The 19,271-nt window shown below is 36.2% G+C and overlaps 1 protein-coding gene across 1 annotated transcript in view; it reads left to right on the top strand.

The window, feature by feature from the left end:
- Nucleotides 1–17,728, top strand: part of LOC105828415 (frequenin-1) — a 55,676-nt gene extending 37,948 nt beyond the window's left edge. Inside the window, exons 3-8 of the mRNA XM_028192109.2 lie at nt 6,443–6,467; nt 7,542–7,590; nt 7,858–7,947; nt 8,630–8,708; nt 10,106–10,194; nt 15,757–17,728. Coding sequence (XP_028047910.1) covers nt 6,443–6,467; nt 7,542–7,590; nt 7,858–7,947; nt 8,630–8,708; nt 10,106–10,194; nt 15,757–15,924 — 500 coding nt within the window. The 3' untranslated portion in view covers nt 15,925–17,728. The remainder of the gene's footprint in view (nt 1–6,442; nt 6,468–7,541; nt 7,591–7,857; nt 7,948–8,629; nt 8,709–10,105; nt 10,195–15,756) is intronic.
- The last annotated feature ends 1,543 nt before the right edge of the window (nt 17,729–19,271 follow it).

The following is a 19,271-nucleotide window of genomic DNA, read 5'->3' as shown; positions in this document are numbered from 1 at the left end:
AAGTTTTTATTAATAGTATAACTCATTTTTCTTTAACATAATATTTAATAAATTAAGCTTTTGTTAGCGTATATGTAATGTATCAGAGTTACATACATTACGACTCTACATTTGTTCGTTGTGTTACATAAGCCGCAAAGAGAAACTGCGTAAAAGTACCATCTTTTTAAGAGTACTATAAAAATTTCACACGTACTCAAATTACTATAAAATGTTAGCCACCCAATTTAATCTTTTTCGTTTACATTAGTTGAATGTGAAAAGCGACGAGTAGAATTGCGTGTTTATTTTTGATTCAAAAACATTTTAATAAACTCGCAGCGTTTTTAGTAATAACGAAATTAAAAAATTAATGTTGAACAACTTTCCACTCGGTATTTAATATATATTTAATAAAAAATTGAGTTTTATAAGGTCCACACGTAGAGAAATGATTTAATAATGTTAGCTAAATATCGTAAGTTAAAAATTTGTCTGTCGTTGCCAAAAGTTGAGTGTTAAAGGTAAAATATATTTGCTGCGAAATATAAATCTATTAGCTATTTTAGAAGCGTACTTTAACATGAGTAGCCAAGAATATGGCATCTCAATATCTCACGCATGTGAAACCGAGCGTTCGATTCGCAATTGCGCACAGCACCGTCGACAAATCGACACGGTAAAGTGTTTCTCGTATATAAAGAATTACACGGAATAGAATAAAAGGGGAAGCATTATTTGATTTTTCACTCTTGCTTGAAATAAGAGGATCCCATTTTTATGAAAGGATTCCTCGAAGTCGAGTTTCCAAGATTGGTTCTAAGATAAAAATAGAATTGTAGATTTGACAGTACAATTTCGTTTATTTATTTCTGCTTACAAATCAATTTGGAAACACGATACTTCCCTTAGGAAAGATTCAAAGCATCGAAGCATGTAATCCCAACTAAAATCCTTAATTTCGCTACAAATATTATTTTCTATTGCGAAAGAAAATAACATTATAAAACAGCACAATAAATTCAGCCGAACATCATTTAGTTCTAGCGAATACTTTTTTTTTTGTAGCATTTCTATTTTAACGCGCGGTGAAACATGAGCTTCGGCAACGACGACATTAGCCGTTCTTATACTTTAAGGACACATTTAAGTTGCCACGGCTATTTTAGCCCCGTGTTTGACCAACTCTTTCTACACGTGCATAATTACTATGCATTACAGATTAGTCATGTCTCGTCTTTGGGACGCGCGAAAAATTAAAATGCAAATAGTACACGTGTCCCGGGAGATTGCACAATGCCGCGCGCAAACGTGCTCGTCCCTCTAAAATAAGAATGGCCGTGTTTAAGGCAAGTCATTTTGATAAACGCCTCGTATTATACCCGTCCCGGCAGTCAGTTGGCAGGCGTTTCTCTCTCCCCCCCCCCCGGTGAAACGGGCAAATTTGAATAACGGCGGAGCGTGAGGGAAGCCGAGCTCCGCGGCATTAATTCAAGACTCGTGCACCGCACTTACGGCACGCGATTAAACACAACCTCGTGCTTACCCCGATGGTACTAAGCGCGGTCGCGCAATATCGCGCGTTTATACATCTGTCCTATATCCTATTTAAAAATTCATCAGGCCTTGAGGCAAGTTTTCCCGATATTTGGCAAACTGACGGCGAGTAGGAGGCGCGCACTTTTTACCTTGGCGTCGCGTCACCCGCGCGTACGTCTCTGCGAGAACAAACCGCGGGCAAAAACTATGACGGGCGAGCGAGGAATTCATTTGAAAGTCGGAGGGACGTCGCGTCGGTTTGCCAAAGCGTACGTCGATTGATTCGACAGTTTCAACTTTATCGTCGGGACGAGCGGCGAGCGCGAATGAGACCCGGGGAGGCCAGGAAAAATGCCAACTTGGATCGACCACTAAAAAATAAGCTGAGATTACGTTAGCATGTGGTGACAGACGGGCTGGCAGTAATATCACTGAATTTCTGGGCGATGGTCCCCTCTGACGCGACACTCCTCGACGCTTCCATTTACGAGCGTCGTTGAGAGCCGCAGATTAGAAAAACTTGCTCGCCATGACTGAAAATGCGCTTGAGAGAAGCATCTCCCGAGATTATTATCAAACGGAGAGAGAAAAACAGAGTGAAAACGAAAGAGAGAGAGAGAGAGAGAGTCTGTGACAAAGTAATGTATGAGAGACATCTTTAGTATTGCGTTTAAATAAGTGAGAATTATTTAAATAAAGATGTGATAAATTAAGACGAGAATGTTTTCTTCTTTTAAATTTATCCTGATAAAATATGAAAATTATAGAGGAGAAAGTCACTAATACAGGCATAGGTCTCTTAAAACGACATCCTTTTATTTCTCGATAAGTAAACATTGTATTATATATTAATACAAGGTAAAACATGATTTGCTTAGACGTGAAATAAAAATCTATAGTATGTACATTCATTTCTTTCCTATTAAATTGATTAAAAATCAATACTTTAAAAGCTGGAATAAAATTTGCACAATTTTCTTTTGCAAATTGTATAATTTAAACATTATTGAATATATTATAGATAATTAAGTATTTGTAGCGTTCTAAAATTGCTTTATTTTTCTTTTTTTCTTTTTTTCTCTAATGCAGCTTTAACATAAAGTCATGCAGTACAATGCACACTTGTCGATAAGACAGACTATAAGATAGTAAAAACTATAGAATAGAATAAAAGACACGACATTAAAAGACCAATCTATATTAAATTAATAACATAATTTAATTTTTATATAGTTTTTGTTCTACTTTATATTACATTTTGTAGAACAGAATAAGTAAAAAGCTTTTAGAAATTCCCAAGATATATATACATTAACTTCTGAGTGTTTTGTACAGACAACTCATGTAAAAGAAAAATTCAAGAAGAATGTTGCGTTATTGTCTGCTATGTTCGTTGTAGGGTTTATTTTGTCAAACACTCATTATTGCTTATCTTATGAAAAACTTAATTATTACAAAATTAAAAGTGAATGTTATAAAAACTGCTACATCATTGGATAGAAGACATTTTCTAATTTGTATTCATGTTTTAAGATAAAACTCTCATTATCTTATTTATCAAAGGAATGTATTCTTTTTACTGACTTACGATAAATAAGAACGGGAAATCGATAAGCGGCATCATAAAATATTTAAAAATTAAACGTCCACGTGTGCATATGTACGCGTAGTTTTAGTTTGTGTGAAGTTTTAATCTAAATGTTAATTCTTATTTTTAACGAACATGAGCTTCATTGCTTATTCGTTCATTACCCTCGGCGTCTCAAAGGAATAAATGTCGACAAGCTTTTTCTTCGACCATTTCCTGGCTCGTCCAACCGTTATATTATTTTTCTAAATAGTGCCTTTTTCTAAAAAGCACAAATGACATGGCTCTCGTATCCGAGGCGTGACATTTAAAATTAAATGCTATTCGCTTTTATCGGCCTTTTATAGCCTTTACATCGTTCGCTACGTAGTCAATCATTGATACACACAATGCAATATGTAACGCGGCGGTACAGTGTATTTAACACTTTACACAAAATCCCCTAAAATTTGCATTCTCTATTACAATTGATTTTCAGCGATATTTCAGTGGAACGATTAAATGGGCACGTAGTTGCGGTAAAGTAATTTCATATTTAAACGATAAATATCACTCGGAGTTCTCGGTGCCGCGGGTAATCCTCGTTTCGCGAGCGCATTTGTACAAATTAACGTGATAAAGCGGATCATATTATTCCGAGCGGCGCGTTCTTTTTTTTTCCCCCATTCGGGGGAAAAAAATTCAGCAGCGGCAGAGATATCGAGAGATTTAATGGAAAACGTGGAAGAGGCGGTAAATGAAGGCTGCGAACGGCGAGAAGAAGAAGAGCGGTGCAATTTGGTCGGTTGGCATGCTCTAACTCCTACGCCCACTAAACCGGTTAAAGTATTTAAGTATTAAGTATTAAGTAACTACGGCCAATTAAGTCGATTCGAGCGTAAATTGAGCAGAAAGGGAGAGAGAGAGGAGGAGTGACGTGAACTCGCGCGCTCGCGAAACATATATATATATATATATATATATATAGCTCGTGCACAAGTTTCGCAGGTAACTCGTACGTAGCTCGATATTTTTACTCTGTGGGAATTACTCGTTTAAACGAGCCGCGAAAGGTCCGCCGCTGTGCCCCCGGCGTGCACCGGAATAATTAAACGGACCGCGAGAACCTGACGCAACGGGCGCGAATCCGTGTGTCGCTCCCGAATATCCCCCTCCGAATCAATCGCGTCGAAAAACGAAAAGAGAAAACTCTCGTTCCCGCGTCGACCCGTTGCCCCTGCCGACGCTCCTCGTCGTCTAGACACCACCCCGAACTTTCTCGACGAACGGTGATTCCACGTCGGAAATCGCCAAGCGCTCGATCGTACTTGAGATAAACACGAGATCGATATCCCCCGAGATAACCCTTCGGGGACTATCGGCGGTTAATCTGGCGACCGATACAGCCGGGATTCAAGGAGGCGGACGAAAGCGGGGAATCCCTCAAGAGTCACAAATGTCGCGCGTCACGCGCGTAAATCGAATTAGTAATCGGAGTTTAAGTGAGCTTCTTTCCCTTTCGTCACGCGCGAAACTCCCTCGGAGTGGAGGGAGGAAGAAAGGAAGGTCTACGCGACCGAATCGTTTCCTCCCACGCCTCCCACGCGAATCTGATTTGCATAGTTATAGGAATATTTCGGTCGACCGTCCCGGGCCACCGCCCCGTCAGCCCCGAGGAATAACGATCGGCTCGCGAGCTCTCGCGATCGATCCTCGCGACAATCGCCGAGACGATCTGCCGCGCATAATTACACGCCTCGACATTCCCGCTCCGGGTGAGTCGGTCTTTCGCGAGCGGAAATATCCAATCTGGCGAAAAAGTAAGGGAGACAGATAGAGAAAGATAGAGAGAGAAAAAAAGAGTGATTTTATTTTTGCGCTGAGAGGCAAAAATATCCCGCGAAAACATGCTGTCCTCCCGCAGAAACGCGGTGTCGCAGAAACTTTCCGTGCCGCCTTCCTCGAAAGGGAAGGAAAATCGCACGACTGTAATATCGCGATAATGTCCTGATTAGAGCGGAGAGACATCGCACGTGCATTATCCCGCGCAGCGCGGGAGTTTCTGCGCGAGGCGAGACGCGCGGCTGTTTGCCGAAAGCTAATGGTATACTCGGGGCGACGCAAGATTACCATATAAACCGCAAAACTCTTCATATTCTCTCGTAGTTCTATCGATCCCGAGAGCGTTTGCCTCTCCCCGCGCCCTTTACCCTTTGTCCCCTTCCCGCGGCACAGGCACATTCGGTTCAGCTGACGTGTGTGGGGGGTAGCGAAGCGCTCGTACGCGGCACATGTACTTTAGAGAGTATAACCTGCAACCTACCCACATCCGGTTGCCAATTAGAATGTAATCCCGAATAAAATAGTTTTCTATTATTAAAAAAAAAAAATTGTATCTCCGCGCTCGTCGTTTCGGAGTAAACCCCCGGGCCGTGCCGAGAAATATCCATTTCGCATTACGATTTCAGCACGTTAAACCAACGTTCTCCATCGCGCTCGTTTTGCGCTCTCATTGAAAAACCCCGCTTCGACAGATGCGTCGCGCGTGAAAAAAATTTTGAGAAACTCGAAATTTAAGAAAACAAATCGGCGAGAGGTATCTGCACCTCCCTTCACCGTTCTCCCTATTTCTTTCCCCGACCTCCGTCGTCAAAAAAGAAAAAAGAAAGAAAAGAAAAAAGAAAACGCCGAGTAATCAGTTCGTTTAAGCACGAAAGGTTCGAAGGGAAAACTTTCGTTACTTCAGCGGCTCGCACATCCGTCTTGAGATGGGGACAAACGCCGTTATCGATTGTCGTTCGCGGTGATATTGGTTCCCCTTTCGCGCAAATAAATTCAATCCGCCGAACGAATCGCCCCTGCATTGCGACGACTTTTCCCTTTCCCCCTCTTCTTCTTCTTTTTTTTTTTATATTAGTCACCTCCAGTCTCCGGGGGATACATTTTTGTTTCATGTCCCGTCGAAGTAAACGCGAACGTCCCACTTTTCGTCCGGTGACGCAAAGAGAAACGATTCGGCGGACCCCGCCCACTTGCCACGGCGCCGTATAAAAATTTGATCGCTTTCACGGGGACAATCGGGTTTTTCAGTGACACGTACCTCCGTACTGAATTTACCGAGTAAATCCGTCGCGCAGTAAATCACACGGCAGTTGATACGAGCCCATGGCGGGCGCGCGCCCGAGAACAATATACGAGGAGCCACTCTCCGCCCCGCGCTCACTCACGGACTCTTTCCGTCGCGCTTTTTTCCTCGCCGCGGGCACTTTTCACGCGCGGAATAACTCACCCGATACACATCGGCTGCCCCCGATAATTAATTATCGCTCCAAATGTCGTTTCCCGTTTCTGTTTCAGTTACCGAGAAGGAGATACGTCAATGGTAAGTCCGACTCTAAGAAAGGTAATGGGCTATTATGCGAACTTGCACGAGCACCGACAGGATGATTAAAGATCCCGTCTACAATCGGAGAAAACGATTTAACGAGGGAATCGATTTAATTTTGCGCCAGATTATATATAGAGCAAAACATCGTTCGGATAACTGGACTATAGAAAATCTTTCGTAATTTCTAACTGTTACGCAAAATGATTTCTTTTCAAAGTCTAGTCATTTTCTATAGTTTTTTGGACGCCGAATACGAACTCGGTGTCCAAATTGCTTCATTATGTCAAGATTTTAAGAAATTTGTAATTAAATTTAATTACATTTAATTTTAATAAATAAAATTTTTTTAAATATTTTGTTGTATGCGACATGCTGCAGAAATTGTATTGGAATCAAATCATTAAGTACGTTATCAGTATCTTCAGCTCTCAAAAAGAGTTATTTGCCAAATATAATTAAAAAGAGGTTTAAATATATATTAGATTTATTGCGGAAAAGCTTTGCGGAAAATTAAATTAATTGACAATTTACCAAATAAATTTCAATTTCGTTCATTTAAATTTAATGCTTTCTTTAGGTCGCTGAATGCAAACCTAATATCAAAAATTGATCAATTTAGTATCATAAAAGATCTGTAGATATAATCTTTTAAGTTTTAAAATTTTCTATATAAAATCCATCATTTCTTTACAATAATCTAATTTATGCCTTTTTTCTATATAAACTCAAAAAATTTACACAAAAATTTTTTAAGAGCTACAAAGCTTAACAATTCTTTTAATTTTAATTGTAACAAATTTTTTCCAGCACGTTACATGTCGTAATTATAATATGACGGAATAAAAAATGCGTGAAAATAACGTAATTTTTGCAACTAATTACAAATTTTTTAAAATTATGACGGAGTAATTTGTAAACCAAATTAATATTCAGCATCCAAAGAAACTGCGAAATAAAGAAATAATTAGTCTCGCTCAGGTGTTGAACTGTGTTATTAACGTTGCAAAACTTTTACTTTAATTTTCCCGAAAGAAATAATTACTGATACAAGAACTATATATCATGTAGGCACAAAGGATTCCTGAAGGATTGCCCCGATGGATTACTAAAGGAACAGGTATGTACTGTCATATGTATAATGTCGAAACTACTATATTAACTCTTTCCTTTCTTTTCGCCTGCAAGAAAACGTCGTTTGCAATATAAGTGAGACGTGTGGCGAGAAATTAAATTGATATAAATAGCTGAGTGCGATACCCAGGACGGAAAGTACATTAATCAAATGTCACGTGGCGACAATAGCGGAGGAAAGGGTTAATCACTCGCAATAATCAATACAGCGGGTAAGAAACTCACGATGAACATGGCGCTCGCGTGATTTCAGGGCTTCATAAAGATCTACAAGCAGTTCTTCCCTCACGGTGACCCGTCAAAGTTCGCCTCCCTCGTCTTCAGAGTCTTCGACGAGAATGCCGTGAGTTTCTTCTTGTCACGTGTGTAAACGCCGTGGTTTTCCGCGAGCCTTCGTGCCCCCTTCGGATTCGCGTCCGTCAGATATTCGACGTTCGCGTGCAAAAACGACGGATCACGCGATTCTCTCCCGGCACTATCTCTTACTCAAATTATTTTCCCTCCCCTACGCTGTACGGCGCTGCCCCTCGCAACGTCTTTATTGCCCGTTTAACCGTCCGGTTGGGCATTCGGTTCTGGTTTCAGGTAAGAATAGCCTGTTAATTTGCATTGCAAATTGCACGCTGAACAAATTCACGCGCCAGGACCAAGATAACGATCGTATATTGATAACCGCAATGTTTAATCAGTTCGCTTCCTTTCAAGCGTGAATATATTTAGCGTTCGCGCCGCGAAATTGAGTATGTTTACTGAAAATATTGGGAAAAATATTTGAGACGGAAATTTTCCTCGGATTTCTCTCTCGCGAGACTATTCGATTTGCGGCCCGAGAGAAAAATACAAATACCCGGGAGAGGGAAAACTATTTGCACAATGTATGCCGACACAATTGTCAGACTGGCAGGTCGATAGCTATTCGCCTTTGAAGAAACGCGATCGCAAAGTGATCCTCGAATATACCGCGATCAATACGAGAGAACATCTCGCGTGCGACAAAATAAAGATACGTCGAATTGTTGTTTCAGGACGGCACGATAGAGTTCGAGGAGTTCATAAGAGCGCTCTCGGTGACGTCGCGCGGCAACCTAGACGAAAAGCTTCAATGTGAGTACCTTGCCTTTTATTTCTTATGGAAAACTTATCTACTTGAATTTCAAAGTATTCTCCCGCGTGGGTACTCTGTTTACATATTTACTTTAGACACATCGCGGTCAGTCGCTGGAGTCGCGCCGCGAGTTCTCTTTGATTAACCTAACGCGATTAAGTCAATTAAATTGAATTTTATTAAGAAGTAAAAAGCTAGTAACTTTTGGCACAGTAACATTGCACAAAAAATTAGAATAGATATCGGAGACGAATCTCAACTGCTCTTACGTTTTGATAAAATCGATGGAAAGACACGGTTTCATCAATAAAAACATATATTTTTATCATTCAATAATAATTTTTATAAGCTAAGAGAAAAAAATATCGAATGTGTGTTACATACGTCACTTATATACATACTCTCTTGAAATAAGATACTATTTTATATTTCGATATGTCATGAATCAATAAATTTTCTTTAAAAAAATAGTACTACTTTATTTTTTCATATTTCTCTGGAAAAATTTTTCTCAGAACTTTTATGTAAATTTTAAAATTATTCAGAATTTCTGTAACATTTTGTAAATATCTCAAATTTTTAAATAAGTTTTATAAATCTTTAAATATTTCAGATTTTATATATCAATAAAATTCTGAGAAAAAAAATATTGATTTTCCCATTATTTCTGGTGTTTTAATTTGTATAAAAATTTTTATCAGGAATATTACGCAATACTTATTTCAAATATTGTTTCTCATAGATACACGTTTTAAATGAAATATTTTTATTAAATCTATTTCAATTTTTGCCTAGTGAAAATTTTATTGCTCAAATAAAAGCAGAAAAATTTTAGTAAAACTGTATTCAATTAAAACAAAGTAATTTTATTTCATTGTCAAGCAATAACGTCTACGCTTTTTGCAAATTCAAATCTAATAGTGCAATTCTGTAATTTGATGAAAAATGTTGGTAGATATATATCGCGCAGTTTTTTTATCATATATAATATTTGCGACAGTGTAATAATATTGACATAGTCTTATCGAGTTACAGAATCGCGCGACAGAAAGGATTTGCATATTGTAATCGTTACACATAAAATTCATGTTGACCTATGAAAGGCGATCGCTACGTAATAATATGACCTCGATTGTTCGTCTCGAGGGAAAACTGTTATTGATGAACGATCATAATCCGAACAAAAGTAAAGAATGAAAGCGTTGTCGAGAATGTCGCGGTCAGAATATCATCGAAGAAAATCAAACTCACGAGCTCGCGAACGAATCGTGCGTGAAACGAAAGATACCGGTTTCTCATCCGAACAAAGCGCACCTTTGTGGATTTTGTGTGTCCTCCAAGAATTTCAGTACCAGAACTCAATTGCGTTTTTCTCCCTTCTCTCGTCTCTTTTCAGGGGCCTTTCGTTTGTACGACTTGGACAACGACGGCTTCATCACAAGGGCTGAGATGTACAATATAGTCGACGCGATATATCGGATGGTTGTAAGTACATCTACTTCAAATTACTTTCTGACCCGCGTGGAAGCTTTCGAAACGTGAAACCTTGCTTGCTCTCCGATTGAGTCGAGCTCTAATACGTTTTTCTTACCAATGCCTATTCTGAGATTTTCTCAAAATAACTATCTTCGCTTTACTAACGTCATCTGAATTTGAATTTCAAATTTGTTAAGTTCTTCCTACGGAAGTATGTTGCTTCGATAAAATAAACAAAACTGAATAATCTGTATATCGCAATATTCTATTATGCGTTCACTTGTTTGATATGTGTAATATTGTGTTCCGCTCATTTCACGTTTATATCATTGCATTTCACTTATTCGTCTGTAAATAAGGTCACGATAGCACAAGATTTTCGTATTTAACAACTTGGTAGCTGCGATCCAATCGTAAATGCATTGCAGCGTACAAACGCTTAACATCAAGTCGATATTTTATCTGAACGCGGCGCGTTATGTGTAACCTATATAGTGGAAGTTATAATCTTCCTCTGCAGTTTCCGAGCAATACATGTTACAAGCGAGTTAGCAACGTAAACTATAACGTCACCTCCACCCGGCTATTACTCCTGACGAGCACTCGTACGCGCGGCTTCTTTTGAGTTACAATGCATCTTCGTACTATGCAACCCGCACTCTAATCTTTCGTCGTTTGTAACATCTACTAAAACTTTAAAACCCATATTTACATATAATCGTTACTCGCGAATCTCGCCTCAAATATCAGCCGAGATATCCAAGATGACGTTTCATATTTTAGACGTGTCATATTTTAATTAGAGATAAAATGAAGAGACTTAAATGGGAAGCAAAACAATTACTCATGTTTGCGAAAGCACCGAAGTTTCCGTTTCGCATTTGTTACGATTGTTAAGAGTTTAATATACTGCCCCGATTATTTGAAACTGAAACGCTATTTTGTTACATTATTTTTCACTTTGTTTTAACTGATATGAAATATGAATATACATAGAGAAATGAATAGATTTAAAAAAGTATATATAAGGTAAACGCCGAATAAAAATAAGGAAGAAACAGTTCTATTCAAGCTAAAGATTTACCTAGTTACAAATCTGACAATAACTTTTTATTGGATTATCAAAATAATTATGAAAGATGATTATCAAGCATGGTGATTAAAAATTTTTACTAATTTTAATAATCTCGAGTCTTTAACTCAAAAGATTAATCTGTCACTTACCAATACGACGCACAGCAGCAAAGTTGGAACTTACCTTGCAATTATGTTAATCTGTAAAATACAAATAAGATCAAAATTATAGCAATGCACAAAAAAATTAAGATATATTTTATTAGTAATAAAATCAACGAATTATATAATTTTCGAAAAACTTTATAAATATAACTTTTTATCAAATTTTATAAATAAAAGTTTTTTGCTTCCATTTTTATAAATTATCCAAACAAATCTAATAAGTAGATAAAAGAAATTTCCTCGGTTGTCATGATTAACGACAAATAATTATTAAATGCAATTTTAAAATCACCCTTAAAAATTATTTAAAATAATTAAATAATTTTAAAAAATTAATCTTTTTAAATACATGCCTTTGTAAAATTTTATATAAAAAATCTCACTTTAATTCCTTCTTTAAATCATCAAAATAAACAATTAACAGCAAATAATTTGTTATATATAAATAATAATACACTCACCCTCTCTTTCGCTCGATGCCGCTTAAGTTTCCTTCTCCTCCTTCTCCTCTTCTCACTATCAGATTTCTTGGTAGTCCAACACTCGTGTAAATACTATTAATTATGATCACGCGCGAACGAATATAATAAAGAACGCGACAATCAAGTGACACTTTATATAGCACTCCCGTTAAAATAATTGTTCACGACACTTTGTTCTTTCAACCGCATTTCCCCGACGCGTAAAACGAGTTCGTCGCATAAGAGCCATGACTTGTCTCACAATCTCTACGTTTCTTCCTTTGTTTCTGGTATAAAGATGTCAAATCTTCGAGCTAAGACCCCATCATTTGCGTCATAATATCAGGTCAGTCTAAAAACAAGCTCCAAGTGCCAATTTGTCTCCGTTATAATATTTAATTATAAAATCCATTAAAAAAAATTTATACTATAAGAAATTTATTATATTTAAATATCGGATATTTCGTCCGGTGCGTTACAATTTCAATATTAATAAATGGTCGATATGTAGCGGGTCCCCGTTAATTGAATCGTTCGATCGTTCGCATTTAATTCTGCACTTTAAACCCGTTAATGATTTTTGCTTTAGAATTCACGAAAGATTCACAGAGCGCGACGAGAAATGATATAATTCCCAAGTAACATTAAAGGAATTAATTATTAATTAAGTAACCCAAATATCGCAACGGAACAGTATAGATACCGATGTAGTAACATAGTCCCGTTAATAATCCCATACATTCTCTATTACTTCAACTTCTATTTCAAATCTAATGCTTCAAGTGAATCGCGCGAGATATCCGCTAAATAATTGTTGTCGATAAGCACGATACACGCGAGTCATTAGCCACGGGAGTTAATTAATCGCTCGAAATATCGTAAACTACTGCAATCGGAAACGATCGCGTTTCAAAAGATAATAACGTGGCGACACGCACGTGTCCCGTTTCAACGTCTGCGGCGGCACATCACAATACAAACACCGAGGCCGTGTGCTCGTTTATTGTCCCGAACATCTGACGTGTTGAAAAATAAAAATGCATTCCGTTATATCAAATAGTAGTTTCGACAAATATTATCTCTACAGCTCCATTGCCGCGTATTTTACGGACGTTAGCGTCGTCTATGATAATGATTTCTACTCATGAGAACATTTGTGAATCATTCATTACGTGTATTCTATTCAACAAGTATGTAATAATTTAGTTGATAAAACAAATAAATATGAGGTAAATCTATTTTACCTGTACTAATTAAAATTTATCATATATAATTATATATATGTATTAATAATAAAAATTAAATTATTTCATATAAAAGTAGAAATTAATGTGTTTTTATTTTTGTTTATGTAAATAAATAATTTTACAAGTAATCACTAGAACTCTTACGGAGATATTACAATAATGGATCACCACTTTCTTTTCTACTATTACTCTTCTTTTAAATTTTTATCAAAACGTGTGAAATTGTGTAATTCTATTAAATAAAAGATTTATAAAATGTAATTTATAAATATTGTGAATTTTAATTGCAAATAATTTAAATTGCTATAAAAAGTATAATTTAATTTCATATCTTTCTATTAATTTCTTCGGAAATCATACAATTTTGCTATCAAATAATATAAGGAAAATAATAAAAAGAAGTTAATTTCTATAAATACTTTTTAATTAACACTAAAATAAACTTTATTCTCTTCAAATGAATATTTGATTGCCGTTGATATCTTGATATGTTTGCAAAAAGCAAATTGATTTCTAAATAATTATGCATTATTGATCGATATGCGATGCAAAAATATTATTATCCAACATTATTGCTGTACGTACACAAATAAAAGTAGTGTTCTATATTTCTTGTTGTCACACTGACAAAGTCAGTTTTTTTAACCTAAATCTAGTTATTTGTATGAAAAATCATGCAATCTTCTCATCTGAAATGGAGTTATTTTAAATGCAATTTTTTCCTCCAATCACATCTCTCTTTAGAATCGACTATTAAGTCAGAAGAAACAAAGAATTCGAGCTTTATTTTAAAGCAAACTTTATTTGAGTTTCTCATTTAAATCACGACAAATATAACATTACAATTGCAAATATTAAATTCATTTTCAAGATATAATCAAGATTAATTAAACGATACTATGTTTCAAGATCGATTTTAACCTACGTATTTTAATAAAGTTTTGCTCAAGTATTTAAAAATTTAAGTTAGAATGAAAATAATATTTTGTTGGATCATTAAAATAACTGTAGAATGTTCAAAATGGTTGCTTGAATGACCAAACTTTTTATTTATCATGCTTCCGCATCCTGCATAATTACTTTGATGGACCAAGAAAATGATTTTTCAGAACTATATCTCTTTCGCTAAATTTTTAGATACTTCAAAAGAATCATTTTTTCTGTGCGGGTTTAATTTTTGTTGTTTAGGATCGCATCCCTTAAAGTGCGTAGAAAATCTACACTAGTAAATTTGCGTGCAGTTTACGTCGTAACACTAATTAAATTATGAAGTCGCATATATTTATGATTATACTTTACGTTAAAACTAAATTAAAACTTTTTATGAAAACTATGTTACTTCCACCGAGACGCGAATAACTCATAAACTGTCCACTTAGAAAACCCTAGAGAAATCCGGTAAAATATCTCAATGTATTCATAAGGCTATACAGATGTGGGCCCAGGCAGATTTTAACGTAAAATTCGACGCGGCAAATCCGTCTCGCGACAATGGTTCGCCATTAATCACCTTGAAGTCTCGTTAATATTAATTTCAAAGAGAAATACAGTGACGTATTATATACATACCTGCGAAGCGTGCACATAGTAATCCATAAACACGCAGGTCGACAAAGGCGTATGAAACTTTGAGGGTCGACTTTAAAACAATAAGCCCTATCAAGCCGCGTAATGCGATTGAACGCAATTGATAAAGTCAGATCGTGATGTAGAGAATTTAGTGCAGATCAGCCGATATCAATTAAAACCCACTAGATCAAACGAATGCATTAAAAGTCAATATCGTGAATCATCATCTATCAGCACTATCAGCAATGGATTTCGGGCAATAAAATATTAACGGGTAATGAAATCCGTCGTATTTACCGCGCGTTGTTGTAGTAACGTTGAAATCTCACGATAATAGGTATTACATTTTTTGCATGTCACAAGTGATAATAAATGTTCAACAAGGGACAGAAATTTTCTAACGAAGTGACATTTTCTATCCAATAAAGTTTGTAATCAACTCTATAATCAAATATAAATACAATTACACATATAAAATATATATATTAATATATGTTTTCTTTTTCATATAAAATCTCTGTCTAAACATGTAGGAAAAACATAATAAAATAAGAATAATTAAAAGATAACTAAAATAACACTTTTATATTTTTTGTTACAGAAAGTAAATTTCGATTACATTTATATATAATTACATATATAATTTTATACATTATTATATTAAAGTAATTTTTTCACATTTTCTCAAGCTTCGTTTTTCATTTAAAAAATGAGAAAATTATCTTTTATTATTTTAAAGAAGAAAATCTTCTTTTATTATTTTTCTTGTATACGTATATAACACACATGTTATACAAGGGAAAACAGATATATGCACATATTTTATACATATAATATTTTGTATATTTATATTCGATTATATAAGTTTCTTTATTGGACGAAAACTTTGTTCGGTAATTTTTTTTTCTAATTTAAGGAATGGCGTGCTATTATAGCCTCGTAAACTGTAATAAAGATCTATTTTAGCGCGCTGTAATAAAAGTAGAATGGCAATTTGATAATCCCCCATTGATCAACGGGAACACTGAGCGGAGAACAAATGTCGGATGTTCCAGGGACAGCAGCCGCAGGGCGAGGACGAGACCCCGAAGAAGAGGGTCGACAAAATCTTCGATCAGATGGACAAGAATCACGACGACAAGCTCACGCTCGAGGAATTCCGGGAGGGTAGCAAGGCCGACCCGAGGATCGTCCAGGCGCTCTCGCTGGGCGGCGGCGAGTAACCCCTATTTTCATCGCAGGCGGCACGCGATCCTTCGAAAACGGAATTCTCCACGTCGTCGTCGTTATCGTAATTGTGTCGACGTCGAGCTGGGCGAGCCGCCCGTCCCGATAATCGGCCGACGAGAAAAGACCTCGGGTGAGAGAAAAAGGCAAGTCCACATCCGCGCGATTTGGCATGCACGTGCGAGTAATAAGATAAGGCAATAACGGTGAGCGAGGCCGGGGGACGTCGTCGTCGTCGGTGATGCTGAGACTTACGAATACATTTTCGGAGAGATCTTTCTCTCTCGTCTCGAAGAGGAGCTAGTCTACCACTTCTTTTCTACTCTCTTATTCTAATACCGATCTCGTTCTCTCTACACTGTACTTCTTGCTCTCTCTCGGAGAAGATCGGTTCTCGTTTCCCCGTTGGCGAATCGATCCCTCCACCTTAACGAATCCGATTTCGAAGATCTCGATAGTGTGACAGTAGATGTCTAGCAGTTTTCGAGCAGTCGTAGCTTTCAAGGAGACTGGGACATTTTTAGCCTAGGAAGCATGCGGGATTTTTGACTACGAATAAATTGTTAGTACGAACGATGAAGACATACAAATCACGGGGGAGAGAATCCCCCGTTCGGGGCGGTTCTCTCGAAAGTTGCAGTTTCCTTTGTCACGTCGTTTCCTTCCCTTCCCACCCCCCTCCCCCTTTCCTTCGCGTCTCCGTTATTCCGTTGGCAATGTAACGTCACGGTAATACGGGTAACGAGTGAAATTCGAATACACTCGGCGCGAGCACGCGGCTCAGAATTTCAACGAGGCTCGCCGGGGTTATTTCCGATTACTGCGAGCGCGCGCGATGCCACATTAGGGAAAATGGAAAGAAAAACGAAAAAGGGTCGGATGGCACGAGAATAAGCATTCAAATGTGGACAACTGATCGCGCATTGCGCGTGAAGCGGACGCGACCGCAAACAAACATTCCAGGAAGTTACAATGAGCCCGTGCGTATTTCAATAACGTCGAGTGAAACAGCCGGGAGAGACACGTGAATTTCCGCGATGGATAGCACAGTGACAACACCGCGGTAACGAATTCCACTACGGAAAGGTTTGATGATAATAATAATCAAGCCTACACCCAGAAAAATGCTACTGCGGAGAAAAGCGATTGCTCAGTTCACGTCTTTTCCTCTAATAAGTAACAATTATTTTCAATGAAGGATATTTTTTTGATTATAGTCTTAAAATATATTTATACACATATTTTAGAAAACACTCATGTTGTACTTGAAAAAAGAATTTTTATTCTTTTGAAAAATATTATAAAACTGAATCGAAGAGAAAAGTCTAAATAATTATTTTAACTTAATGTTCTTAAAATATTAAATTACTAGGATTCAGAATCTATTTTGAATAATAGATTTGCGAATATGTGAACTTCTGAATTATTCGATTATATTTATTTAATTCAATACATATTTTTTTGTGTGTACACAGAAGTTTATTTTAAATAACTTGTTTTAAATAAATGATGAGTATTTTGAAACTATTACCAAGAAGATATTTTTTGCAAAGATTATCTTTAAAAAATTAAAAAAATGATTAAATTGTTTTTCTTAGTACAAGAATATTTTTATGTGTGTAGATAATTGTTACTAAGTTTTGATGAAATGATTTCAATTTAATGCTTAGCTAATGTAATCAAATATTTAGTAACCATTTGGTAATCGAGTGGTTATTATTGTCATTGATTACTATTAATATAATTATTAAACATTACTGAATATTTGGTTAGGGTAAGTTAGGGTATGATGATCATACGGAAAAAAATGGCCAATGGTTATAATTCCTCCAATAATTGCTAAATAATGTGTTCTCGTAATTATTTTCAAAGATAATCAATATTTACTGTAGTTTATGTCTATATACTATTCGAAATAACGATATTGTGGATGTCATATCACGTTTTTTACTTTTGACTGCCTGCAAAGTTTTTCATGTGTTCATTAAAAATTACCACAATGTCAAATAAATTACAGTTGTGCTGTCGCAATAAACGTTACCCACGTAACAAAAGTATATATGTAAATTGTAATGTGTAACTATGATTATGTTTTTCTCACAGTTTGGGCAAGATAGCCATGACATTTCGGGGAAAGTATGTATATATTTTATTAAAAAAGACGAGAATTAAATTGTGCATCTAATATTTTATCTTGACATATCATATATTGCGGCGGCTATGATCGTCGACAATTGACAGCCGCACATATTCTGAATTTGGCCTCGTCTGAATTTAACTTCAAACAAATTGAAGAATTTCTTTCTCGCCGACAAACGTCGCATAGTGAATTTACTCATAATTAAGATAACTAATCAAACTGTATATAAGAAGGGACGATTCGATGTCTTTTTGCTTACTGAGCGAATGTAATACTTGCTCCTACTTAAGCGAAGATTTTCCTGCTGTCTGAGAGATATACGGAATACTTCCCTTGGACATCAGGAAGATCTTCGCTCAAGTAGGAGCAAGTATTACATTCGCTCAGCGAGCGAAGAGACGTCGAATCGTCCCTTCTTATATACAGTTTGATTAGTCATCTTAATTATGAGTAAATTCATTATGCGACGTCTGTCGGCGAGAAAGAAATTCTTCAATTTGTTTGAAGTTAAATTCAAACGAAGCCAAATTCAGAATATGTGCGGCTGCCAATTGTCAACGATTATAGTCGCCACAGAACCTCTCTTATATATTTTTTTTTCTTTTTTAATAGTGACAATAAGTTAAATTAATCCTAAACTTGTGTGAACATTTAATATTAAAAATGTTTAAAAATAAAATTAAATATGTGATAATATGTGGCAATAAAACTAAATTATAAGTTTTTTTATTATTCTATAAATGTTAAGTACATAAAAAATGTATAGCCAACTGTTCTATAATACTATAACCGTCTTTTCCCTAAAAGTTGTGAAAGGCCAATGTTCATGTTTAAATTTTGATTATAAAAAATTTTTATTAAGTATTTTCTCTTTAATGCCGATAATTTTACATACTTAAAGCTTCAGTGAAGTAATATACCAAACGTTATTGAGAAATAATAAAAATCAAAGTATGTTCTTTGCATTTAAAAGAACTATGGCCATCTTACCCGAGTTTACCCTATATTATTTAAAAATTTAATTGAAACTATTTCAGAGCTTTGCTATTATTACCACATTTCAGTTTATTCTTCGTTACTTTCTTCCATTTCCTCTTTTTACGCAACGCGCGCTCCACTGAACTCCCGCGTCATTCCGAATTCAATCGCCGAGTCGTGAATATTAACGCGGGCATTCATGTAACGCTACTTTATGTAACGCTA

The sequence above is a fragment of the Monomorium pharaonis genome, chromosome 1 (assembly GCF_013373865.1).
Source record: "Monomorium pharaonis isolate MP-MQ-018 chromosome 1, ASM1337386v2, whole genome shotgun sequence".
NCBI classification, from domain to species: Eukaryota; Metazoa; Arthropoda; class Insecta; order Hymenoptera; family Formicidae; genus Monomorium; species Monomorium pharaonis.
The sequence above is the reverse complement of the archived record's forward strand: the minus strand, read 5'-3'. Positions and strand labels throughout refer to the sequence as shown.